The sequence below is a fragment of the Monodon monoceros genome, unplaced genomic scaffold, assembly GCF_005190385.1.
Source record: "Monodon monoceros isolate NGI ecotype Baffin Bay Population unplaced genomic scaffold, NGI_Narwhal_1 Super_Scaffold_13, whole genome shotgun sequence".
NCBI lineage: Eukaryota > Metazoa > Chordata > Mammalia > Artiodactyla > Monodontidae > Monodon > Monodon monoceros.
This window is the reverse complement of record NW_021703769.1, coordinates 63,555,641-63,567,989: the sequence shown is the minus strand read 5'-3', so window position 1 is coordinate 63,567,989 and position 12,349 is coordinate 63,555,641. Positions and strand designations below refer to the sequence as shown.

Genomic DNA, 12,349 nt, shown 5'->3' with positions numbered 1-12,349 from the left:
CATTTTGGCTTTGCCGGGAATTCCTCAATTCCTCTGCCATCACTCACGCCAGAGGGCCATCGACGTGTTCAGGACTCATAACGGAAGATGGCAGCCACACAACGTGGCCCCGAACACCCCAGATGAAGTCATCTTGTATAATCAGAAACAAAAATCTATCTCTACTTCGAAGAACTAGAAGTAATGCCCTGAAATCCTTGCAAATTCAGAAGTCTGGATAAGGAACTAGATAACCTTGCCATATTTTATCAGACAGGAAAAATGTCACGTTAAAAGAAAAAAACTATTTGGACATTTAGAAAGGGTACTTTCGTATGTATGCGCTTCCGATGTGCACAGAATGGCTAGAAAGTTCATCATATCAAGATGTAGGCTGACATGTGTTTTCAGTTTGGCTTTGTTACACAATATCTGAATTATTACATTCATCAAGTTTCTCCTTAGCATTATGTAACTAAAAGTAAACAATGTGTCTAATTTGTAAAACATCCTCTCATGGCCCAAATGTTATTTGGGGATTGGAGGTGAGGGGAATGTAAGCTGTTAAAACAATGGCAATGACACCAAATGTGGCATTTGGATGTACACAGAACTCCATTTCCTGACACCTTGCTTTGTGTTTTTCACATGCCCTTTATGAGAGCTCCAACTTAAACAATTAATTACCCCATGAGATTTCAGGGCTTGGAAAAAACAAACAGTTCTGAATCCTAGAGACTGTTTACAATACACAGCTCTTGGTTCCTAGGGATGTGACATCTCCTGAGTTCCTACCCAGAGCCCCTCAGAGATGGGTTACTGCCCACTGGTGAGGTGAGAGGGAGAGAATTCAAACAGAAGATTTCAAATTAAACACAGCTGGCGTTTCCCAACACCTGTGCATTGATTTGTCTCCCAAGCTGGTGTCACAGAACATGTATTTTATAAAGACAATAGGAAGCAGAAAAAATTTTTTAATCCAAAGTTAAAATCATAATAATGTCATAAATTGAAGTTACCTTTTAAATCACTATTTTGAAGATTACACAGTTTTTGTAAAGCTTTGGTGCAGTTTCCTAAACCAATAAAAATCAGGCACCCCCAGGGTATGTGTTAAAAAAAACAGATTCCCTGCTCCAAAATCAGTATTTTCAACAAGGGCCCCAGGTGACTGCTGCACTGAAACAAGCCCAGGACACACTGGGTTCCTGAGATCCGCAATCTGTACCACATTCTGAATGAAATGAGCATTCTACAAACCAAGGGTTCTCAGCTTCGGAATCATCTGGGAAGCTTTGTAAAATAACAGTGCCTGGATCCCACTCTCAGAGATTCTGATTAAGCTGGTCTGGGGTGCAGCTTGGACATCAGGATTTCTTAAAGCTCCCAAGTGATTCTAATGTGCAGCCAAGGTTGAGAACCATTGTTATAAACATTTCCTGAGCAACTAACTGATGAATTACTCTGCCTAAAATACTTGCTATCGAATTTATTAACACTGCGGAAAAAATACTAAAAGAATGCTTTTCATTTGTTTCCAATTAGCAAGATTCTAGAAGGAAACTAGCAGTTCCTAAAATTAAGTTGGAATTAAAAACCAAAAATGTGAACCAAAGCAAATGGATAAATTAAAAGATAATCTATGGTTCAGTATAAGAAAGTATGACTAGACGGATGGCTAGAAGGAAGGCAGGAAAGGAGGGAAGCAGACTAATTAATCAGAGGACAATTACTGCCCACAATATATATTTTTTAAATCCTAAAAATCAGTAAGAAAGGTACAAATAACATAATGGAAAAATGAGCAAAAGGAATCAACAAAAGGCATTTTATAGAAAAGGAAACCCCAATGGCCAATAAACATATGAAAAGATGCTCAATCTTATTATAATCGGGGAATTGCAAATTAAAACCACAATAAAATATGATGTTATTACCTCCTAAATTGGAGAAATTAAAATTGAAAGTCTGCTCATTCCAAATGTTGGTAGGCCACTGAACAGCACAGACTCTCACACCCCCACTGCTACTACAGTGCAGGCTGGCACAACTACTGCGGAAAATAACTTGGCATTGTCTGGGAAAGCAGACAAGGCACACATCCTACACCGAGCAATTCCACTTTTAGGTATGGGCCTTCATCTAGAGAAACACTTTATATGGTCACCAGCAGACGTGACCAGCGTTCGCAGCAACATCGTTCATAATAATGAAAGAAGGAAAAAGAAAAGAACAAAATGCCTATCAACAGGATGAATGATACATAATTTACGCATCAGTAGATTAACTCTGCTTCAGATGGCAAATCTCTCCAACCGATCTGTAGGGTCAGTACAATCCCTATCAAAATCCCAAAGGGTTTTTTTTTTTTTTTTTGGTAGAAATTGACAAGCTGATCCTAAAATTCATATGGAAATGCAAAGGACCCAGAAGAGCCAAAACAATTCTGAAAAAGAAGAACAAAGTCAAAAGACATACTATACCTAGTTTCAAAATTTACCATAAAGCTATAGTAATCAAGTGTGGTACTGGCATAAGGACATACCTATAGATCTATGGAATAGAATTGAGAGTTCAGAAATAAACCCTTACTTTTATGGTCAACTGACTTTTGACAAAGGTGCCAAGATAAGTATTTTCAGCAAATGCTGCTGAGACAACTGGATATCCATATGGACAAAAATAAACTTAGACACACCATACACACAAAAAAATAATTCAAAATGGACCATATAACCTAGATGTAAGAGCTAAAACTATAAAGCTTCTAGAATAAAACACAGGAAGAAATTCTCACAACCCTGGGTTATGCAAAGAGTTCCTACATACAACTCCAAAAGCATGAGCCAAAAAGGAGAAAACTGATAAACTGGACTTCATTAAAATTAAAAACTCCTACACTTCAAAAGATACCATTACGAAAATGAAAAGATAAGCCACAGACTAGGAGAAAATACAAGTAGATCATGTATTTGATAAAGAACTCGTATCAAGGATAAAGAATTACTACAACTCAACAAGAAGACAAACAACCTGATTTTTTAAATGGGCAAGTCTTGAATAGACAGTTCACTAAAGAAGATATAAAAATGGCCAATAAACATATGAAAAGGTGCTCAACATCATTAGTCAGTAGGGATATGCAAATTAAAACCACGATGAGGGCTTCCCTGGTGGCGCAGTGGTTCAAAGTCCGCCTGCCGATGCAGGGGACACGGGTTTGTGCCCCAATTCGGGAAGATCCCACATGCCGCGGAGCGGCTGGGCCTGTGAGCCATGGCCGCTGAGCCTGTGCGTCCGGAGCCTGTGCTCCACAACGGGAGAGGCCACGACAGTGAGAGGCCCGCATACCGCAAAAAAAAAAAAAAAAACCACGATGAGGTACCACTTCACACCCACTCAGATGGCTATAATCAAAAAGATGGGCAATAACGAAATGAGTGATTGAAAAGATATAGAGGAACTGGAACCCTCATACCTTGCTGGTGGGAATGTAAATGGTGCAGCCATTTTGGAAAACAATTTGGCCGTTCCTCAAAAAGTTAAACATAAACTTACCATATGACTTAGCAATTCCACTTCTAGGAATCTATCCAAGAAAAATGAAAATATACGTCCATACAAAGACTTGTTTGCAATTGTGAACAGCGGCATCACTCATAATGGCCAGAGTGGAAACAACTTAAACGTCTATCAGCTTGTTAATGGATAAGTAAAATGTGGTTATGCATGCAGTGGTATACTATACAGCAGAAAAATGGTACAGAGTACTGATATTACAACATGGATGAACCTCAAAAACACGGTAAGCGAAAGAAGCCAGATGTGAAAGAGTACATAATGAGTGACCCCACGGACATGAGACGTCAGGAAAGGCAAATTCATAGAGTCAGAAAGCAGATCGGTGGTTTTTCTAAGGCTGAAAGTGGCAGCAGGGTTTGAGTGCTAACGGGCTTGAGGAAATTTGGGCAGGGGGTGGGGCGAGGGCGGGAGGTGGGCAGTGGCTATGAAAATGTTCTAAAACTGGATTGTGTAATCGCTGGGCAACTCTGTAAACTTACTAAAAACTTCACTGAATTGTACATTTACAATGGTGGATTTTAGGACATGTAAAATATCCTCAATAAAGCTGAAAAAACAAAGTGAAACCTTACTGCAGAGCAAATAAGGGAAACTGCTCACTTCTCCATATTCTGTACCTTGACTAGCTTTTTTGGATAAAGAGGGCAGTCTTTAAAGTATTGCAAGTCAAACAGTTACTATTAGCTAGATGTGGAGTTAATTAAACAGTTTCATGATTATTTTCTTTGGGAAGACATGAATCAAATCTCCTCCAGATGTCAAACTCTTAGAAGTCACAGTTCTATACCACAATACTCTATGGAGAGATGTTGCCAACAAAAATATTTTGAAGAAGCTCTTGTTAGTTTAGATATTCTCTCACTTGAGCCACTCAGCAAGCAGCCTCCATCACATGCCTGCAGGATGAGAGAAACCTTCTTCAGAGTATTTGCTTTGTCAACTAACAACAGTGATGGAAGGGAAAAGGGCTTGGGTTTGCCTCTGTCGTGAACACCAAAAAAACAGCACCTGCCATACAAAGTGTCATCTTAAAAGACTTCAAGTACCCAGTGTAAAGACTCCCAGAGTAAGAAAACAAATGTCACATTCCCATGACAATAAACAAGAATGAAATCTTGTCCTTCTGAACTAAAATGGCTGTTCAGAAATTCTCTATTAACTCTGCTCTGAAAAGCATAATGCTTACATTATTCCTTTTACCATGTACTTCTGAGCGTGTTTTGACAAGACGGGGTGATCTTAAGAGTCAAGAAACAGAATAAGCTGTTTTCCCTGTGGAACTTGCTCTTGTAATCCAAGAGCTGTCATGGATTAACAAATTCATCAACAAAGAGGATTCAACAAACATACCTCTCTTAACACTGTATATACATTTTCTTTGTCACATCATTATGCAGAACATGACCCCAAAATGCATATATCAGGGACACACAACCATTAGTTCCAAAGATACAAAGAAAATCTGGTCAAGGAAACCCAAAAGACAGTAGATCAATCTTTAGTCTACACAAATCATAAATGTGTCAGGTGATGTAACAGGGCCAATGAACTGCACAACCCTGGGGGGACATCAGTAATTCTGTAATCTAGGGTGAATTTCCTGGAACTGCACAGTGCACAACCTATGCAGCTGCACATGGTGGCCCTAGGATTAGCCATCTCATAAAAACACTGATTCATAATTATGGCCTTTCACAGGAAGTACGTGAAAATAGAACGGATGAAAAAATTAGGGTAAGACCCTGAAGGCAGGCCTCTGAAAACCTTAATTATCCACAAAGGAGTTTTACAAAGGAAATTCTGGGGAAAAAAAAAAAAAAAAATCACTCGACCTGACCTGGATGACTATTTTTAGAGCCTTCACTTTCTGGTCCGAGGCCCAGGCGTCCTTCAGCGACTGGTTGAGCTCTTCTATGCGGTTCACATAATCCTGTTGAGTCAAATTCAACAGCTCCTTTTGGGATCCCTGTGGGCAGAAAGTAGAAAGATACAGGCACAGAAGAAAAAACATTGTTGGACTCCCCCCTTGCCCCCATGAACAATACTGAGTATTAGCTGAGTTTTGGTCTCTAAGTTTTCCTCATATCCTGACCAGGATTGATAGTTCTGTCTTGTAATCAAAGAGGTTCTGAGTTTTCTTCAAAGACGGCTAGAGGGCAGTGATTGAAAAACTGGCCTTGAACACAAATCAGACCTGAGCCCATTCCCAGCTGAGCCACATTCTAACCGTATGATTCTAGGTGAGCTGCTTTCCTCCCTGAGTCTCTTCTGTGAACAGTGATAACAGGACTTACCTTATTCAACAAATAGTTATTGGGGGGTATTGTGTGCCAGGCAAGTATGGTATACCAGATGCCCCAGATACAAAGGTGAGCAAAAAGACATTGTTTCAGCACTAATGGAGTTTAAAGTACAGAGGACAAGATGGACATTAATACAAACTGAGACAAATGCTCGGGGAAACAATTCTACAAAGACACATATCATAGTTCTCTGAATCTGAGGTGCCCGTTTTAAGAAGCACAACTGTTTTATGTACCACTAAGGAAGAAGAAGTGCCGATCACGGACATGCACCAATTGAGAGACAGAGTCCAATTTCAGGGATATTCAAATGTTGGGGGAAAGGTTCATCTCAGAATGGACTCTAGAATGGTGGTCAAGAATGGCTTCCTGGAGGAAGTGATGCTTGAGACAAACTCTCAGTGGTGTACAGGCGTTAACTAGGCAATGGAGGGTTGTTAACTAGACCAGGGAGACAGCATTCAGGACAGAGAGCAGACCCAGCAAAAACCCATGGCAGAAGAGGGCAAGGTCATCACATGGATGAAATATTATAACATATGTAAAGACCTGGCACCACCCGGCACACAGTACATGCTCACTAATCCTTGCCTACTGCTAAGACGCTGATTGCACAGCTCACAGGAGTGAGGGTCATGCTAACCCACATGAGGAGACCAGGAACCAAATCTTTTTCATATGAATGTTGCCTGGAATCCAAAGTAAAGAACTCTTTTTTTTTTTTAATTGAAGTATAGTTAATTTACAATGTTGTGTTAGTTTCTGATGTATAACAAAGTAATTCAGTTATACATATATATATTCTTTTTCATATTCTTTTCCATTATAGTTTATTACAAGATATTGAGTATAGTTTCCGGTGCTACACAGTAGGTCCTTGCTGTTTTTCTATTTTATATATAGCAGTGTGTATATGTTAACCCCAAACTCCTAATTTATCCTCCTGCCCTTTCCCCTTTCGTAACCATAAGTTTGTTTTCTATGTCTGGAGCCTGTTTCTATTTTGTAAATAAGTTCATTTGGATCATATTTTGGATTCCACATATAAGTGATGTCATATGATATTTGTCTTTCTCTGACTTACTTCACTTAGTATGATAAACTCTAGGTCCATCCATGTTGCTGCAAATGGCATTATTTCATTCTTTTTTATGGCTGAGTAATATGCCATTGTATAAATACACCACATTGTCATTATCCATTCATCTGTTGGACATTTCAGTTGCTTCCATGCCTTGGCTTTTGTAAATAGTGCTGCTATGAACACTGGGGTGAATGTATCTTTTCGAGTTAGAGTTTTCTCTGGATATATGCCCAGGAGTGGGATTGCTGGAAGAACTCTTTATTAAAGGAATACAAGTAGGAAGTTCAGGAAATCTGAACTGATCCCAACTGGTCACTTGAACTGTGAGACAGGATCCTCCCTGCCCCTCTGCCGTAGGAAGAACCACGTGACTAGTTTGGGCAAATGGGTGGTAAATAGAGTGGCATGTGTCCCCTTTGGGCTGAGGCAGTGAAAAGTGACCCTTTCTTCAGCTCTGCTGTGACAACCCTGGAGACATATGTTGAGATGGCGGCACCATAAGATGGTGGTATGTCTGTCACCTACACTGGACGAGTAATGTGAGGAAGAAATAAACCTTTGTTATATTAAGCCACTGAGATACGGGGGTTCATTTGTTATCACAGCACAACCTAGTCTTATCCTGACTAATATGCTATGTTAACCTGGAAGCCATGGGGCAGCCATGTGCTCCTGTGAGCGGGGGAAGCAAGGAAACCAGTCTGCAGAAAAAAAAAAAAAAAAAGGAGAACTAGAAAGAGTCTGGAGGCTACACAGAAGCAAGAGACACAGAGGACAGCTGCTGGGGTTCTGGGTGGTTTTTCAGTTCCTGGTTCCAGGCCACTGTGCCTTTGGGTTCAGGGTAGTGCCCCAGTATCCTTCAATACAGTCCTTATTTTCCATGTAAGCCAGCTCAAGTGACTTTCAGATACTCAACAGACAAAAGAGCTTTGATAAAAACCCTTAGCAATTCCCTTCCTACCAGCCAAGGTTGGCTGATGACATGCAGACTGAGGCTCTCGGGCGCCCTAATTCAAAATATGTCATTTCTGAATTGGAAAATAAAATATTGGACGATTAGACTCTGCTGAGCACCTAACAACTCTGGTCTTAGAGCTGGAAGGGCCCTGAAACTGGGGCAAGATGCAGGACAGAGCAATGGCAACTGCCATTATATGGACCTCTGTGGATTTCAAAGCATTCCCATTCAGCCTACACAACTATATTTTTTATCCCCATTTTACAGATGAGGAAATGGGTATAGGAAGATGAACGGCCAAGGGCACCCCATTAATAAGCGGTCAAGCTAAGGCCTCTAGACTCATAATGGTGATGGTGACAGCAGCTAACACTTGCAAAGCACGTACCATGTGCTGGGTGCTGGTCTAAGCACTTCACATACATGAACTCATGTAATCCCCTGTAATCACCCTAAGAGGCAGGTACTAGGTAGCACCCCCACTTTACAGATGAGTAAACTGAGGCACAGAGCTCAAGCTCTTAAGCACCTTGTCCCAAACTACAGAATTACCAAACAGTAGAGCCAGGATTCAAACCCAGGCAGTCTGGCTCCTGAGTTTGCCCTCTTAACCCCCATGGTATGCTGCCTCTCTAAATGATACTCCAGAGGATGCAAATTCACCGCCTCCAGGGGCCAGGCTAGTAATGTTTATGAGTGAACTGGGCCAGGGAGGACCATGCAACCTGGACAGTACACACCCAGGTTAAATGCAAGAATGTGAGCCCACAGTTAGGTGGAATTTAAGAGAAGTCAGAAATCTGGATTTATACGTTAAATTTACTAATTTTTATGAGTTGGCAAGATTCATGTTCTTTAAAAGCACGTGCAGGCTAATTGAAAGAGTTCAGCAGCTGAGCGACCATGCATGGCCTCTGCAGCAGGCATGACCGTTTTACACTATGCGAGGCGGCTTCCCGGGAGATGGCTACCGTTGGCTTTCACAGTTAGACCCTGTCCCCAGACACCCGGGGTTTGCTCAAGCATCACAGTGAGAAAAACGCCTTCAGAAAACCAGCCCAAGGAAGGCTCCTGTGAGCTTGGCCAGCCGCGCCACTGGCATCTTTCCCTCGATCAGTTGGTGCCTCAGGAGGACTGAACACAATGCGCAGCTCGAGAATTAATCAGAGAGCAGCCACCGAGACTGACCTCACCTGGCAGAAACATGGGAAGCCCCGCCCCTCCCTGGATTCAACAACTGACTTGCTCACCTCCTCAAAATCATCCAGCTCCTCCAGCCTGGTCCGAACCTTCTCCGACATTGCGGATATGGCAGTCCCAGCTTTGCCTAAACAGAATGGATTCATGTCACACAGGTGGCTTTCCTCTGTCACCAATACCCCCAAAGGAAGGCATCTTTCACTCTACACTTCATCATGCATAAAGAGGCTGGGGAACAACTTCATTACAGAAAACTCCCTGAGATTTTGAAAGCAACTTCCTTCCGTAACCAAAGTTTCATCAGAAACATTTCTGCTTAGGAGCTGCCCGTGGGAGTGCAGTGGGCCAGCCTCAAAAAGGTTCTGCGACACCTGATATTTACAAACTTTTCACTGAATCATTTGTTTATTCCTAAAGAAAGGCGGTCCAGAGAAGGATGCCAAAAATCCGTCATTTAATTGTTTTCCACAAACAAAAGGCCCTCTCAGGCTCATATTCACAGTGCAGAACTGTGGTATTAACAACTAACAAAACAACAATCCCACTGTCTGTCCAGAGGTGGAAACACTAGGGCTTCAAAGCCGTCTCTTCAAGCAAACAGGGCTAGTGAGCCTCCTTCCATCATCCATCAGCACAACTCTTCCCATCAGCAGGGACTGGCGGGGAGAGAAGGAAAGGACTCCAGGCCACAGGCCGGTCACAGGACAGGGCTCTCTGGCCAGCTGGCTGCTGCCCTCTAGAGCCTCCTGTTTCAGAACCCTTTCTCCATCTTAAGGGTATTTCTGTTCTAGACCAGAGGTTTCCTTGCTCCTGCCTACCGAACTCGCTCTCAGGAACTAAAGTTTACTCTTTTAAGGCACTGCTTTCTTAGCTCTGGTGTTAACTCACAGATTTGTCTGGGATCAGCTGAGAGCATGGTACAATTATTCAATTACTAACAACTACTAAAATTAAGGAGTTTCCAAATAATTTGATTTTTTTTTTACCTTACTTCTACTTTTCCCTTCATTTTGAAATATAGTACAGAACATGCATATATGTACATTTTAACAGATAATCATAAAACCTTTGTAGCCACCACCCAGATTGTACACTGTCTTGCTTCTTTCATTCACCACTGACTTTAGTTCATGAAGTTTACCCCTGTCATTGCATAAAGCTCACACATTTTCACCACTGTTTAGCATTTTCCATTGTGTGACTACATCACAGTTTATTTCTTATTCTACCGTCAGTGGATCCTTGGGTTGTATCCTGCTTGGGGTTACTGTGAACAATATGCTATAAACATTTCTGTGCATGTCTCCTGGTTCATATATGCATGCATTTCTTCAGGGTAGTTTCTCAAACTTTTACAGGAAGCACTTAAGGATGTGTTAACATGCAGATTCTGATTTTTACTAGGTCTGGCAGGGCCTGAGACTCTGCATTTCTGATGAGCCCCCGGTGACGTCAATGCTGCTGGTCCCTGGACCACACTTTAAGAAACATGGATTTGGGCAGAGCTGAAAAAATGCATTCTATAAAAGGCCATATATAAGTATTTTAGGTTTTGTGAGTCATACAGTCTCTGTCACAACTACTCAACTGCCATTATAGCACAAAAGCAGCCATAGACAATATGTAAACAAACCGGCATGGCTGTGTTCCAATAAGACTATTTACAAGATCAAACAGTGGGCCAGATTTGGCCTCCAGGATACAGTTTGCCAATTTCTGATCTAGGGTATATCCTAATAGTGGAACTGCTAGGTCAAAGGGTTGGCCCATCTTCAATTTGAACAGATAATGCAAAAGTGCTTTACACAGCGGCTGTGTCGTTTTACACTCCCACCAGCAGCACGAGCGTTCCTGTTGCTCTACATTCTCACCAGCAAGTGGTATTGTCACTTTCTGACCTCTCCAAACTGGTAGATATGCAATGCTGTGATTTACTTTTTTATGGTTTGGGGTCAAAGTTATGCCCATAACAAAGGTGCTCCGACTCTCTTGATTTCTAGTGTGCTGCCCCAACCTGCAGAGAACGAGGAGAGTTGCAGCTGCCATACCAGCGCTTTGCACATAAACCACGGCTGTGCCCCTCCGCACCCCAGTGATATAGCATCTAAGACAGTGGCTTCATAATCACCCAGGAGCTTTAAAAATGGAATTCCTGCATCCCCTTCCTCAAGATTAATTCAATAAGTGGAGTGGGGCCCAGTGGTCTGTATTTTTATGAAATATATATATATACACACACATATATGTATATTCCTCAAGTGACTCTGCTGAACAGCTAGTTTGAGACACCTTGGTCCAGACTGTGTCCTGGCACAAGAAATTGAGAACTGCCGTATTCAGGGACCAGTGGCTGATAAGACTGAGTGTGTGACTCCCCTCACCAGTGCATCTGTGTTTTCACAAGGGATAATGACTTAAGGCAAAAGAAAGGATCTGTAAAAAGGAGAATTTCAACCATTTCCCAGCCAGTGAGGAGGCACATAGATGCGAGACTACAGCTCTGTAATCCCAAAGTCAAGCACTGAGTTTCTGTTTTCCTCCTAGTAAACTCTTTGGTCTTTTTTTTTTTCATTCGTCATCTAAATATGTATTTTGATTCTACTAAGTCTATACATAATCTAGGAAATAATAGCTTCAATTGAATTAAACATCAGGATTGGATGTTTTTTTCCTTTGGAAAATTATATTAAAGGTAATGGGAGAATTCCCCATCAAAACAGTAACAACAGCAAAAACTCACCTTTTTCAGATCCCATAAAAAGATTCTGCAGAGGCAAAAAATATATGTTAATATTTTTTAAAACTTACTGGACCCTGTGACAAAAACTTTACTTATTGTTCAAGCAGCACTAGGACAATATGATCCATCGTTTTCCAACAAAGCCACTTATTTATCTAAATGAAAAACAGAAATATTCAAAGGAGGAAAACACAGCTCACTAGAAACTACTAGAGATTCAAATTTCTACTCATTTCAGGACTCTCAAAATGAGCCAAAAAAAAGCAAAATTTTGAGACAATGGTGGCAATGTGAAAGCATTTAGCTTACTCTAAATCAGGGTTTCACAACCTCGGCAATATTGACGTTATGGGCTGGAAAATTCTGTTGTAAGCGGCTGTCCTGTGCATTGTAGGATGTCTGGCAGCATCCCTGGCCTCCACCCACTAGATGCCAGTAGCACTCCCACAGTTGTGACAACCAAAAACGTCTTCAGGCATTGCCACATGTCCCCTGGGGAGTAA

General features: G+C 41.5%; 1 protein-coding gene across 4 annotated transcripts in view; it reads right to left on the bottom strand.

Moving 5' to 3' along the window:
- The window catches only part of VPS35L (VPS35 endosomal protein sorting factor like), a 129,417-nt gene that overhangs the window by 101,416 nt on the left and 15,652 nt on the right, over positions 1 to 12,349 (bottom strand). For all 4 annotated transcript variants that reach the window (XM_029221840.1, XM_029221837.1, XM_029221841.1 and 1 more), the window contains exons 5-7: positions 11,847 to 11,871; positions 9,157 to 9,233; positions 5,399 to 5,527 (exon numbers count right to left, since the gene is read on the bottom strand). In XM_029221840.1, coding sequence (XP_029077673.1) covers positions 5,399 to 5,527; positions 9,157 to 9,233; positions 11,847 to 11,871 — 231 coding nt within the window. The remainder of the gene's footprint in view (positions 1 to 5,398; positions 5,528 to 9,156; positions 9,234 to 11,846; positions 11,872 to 12,349) is intronic.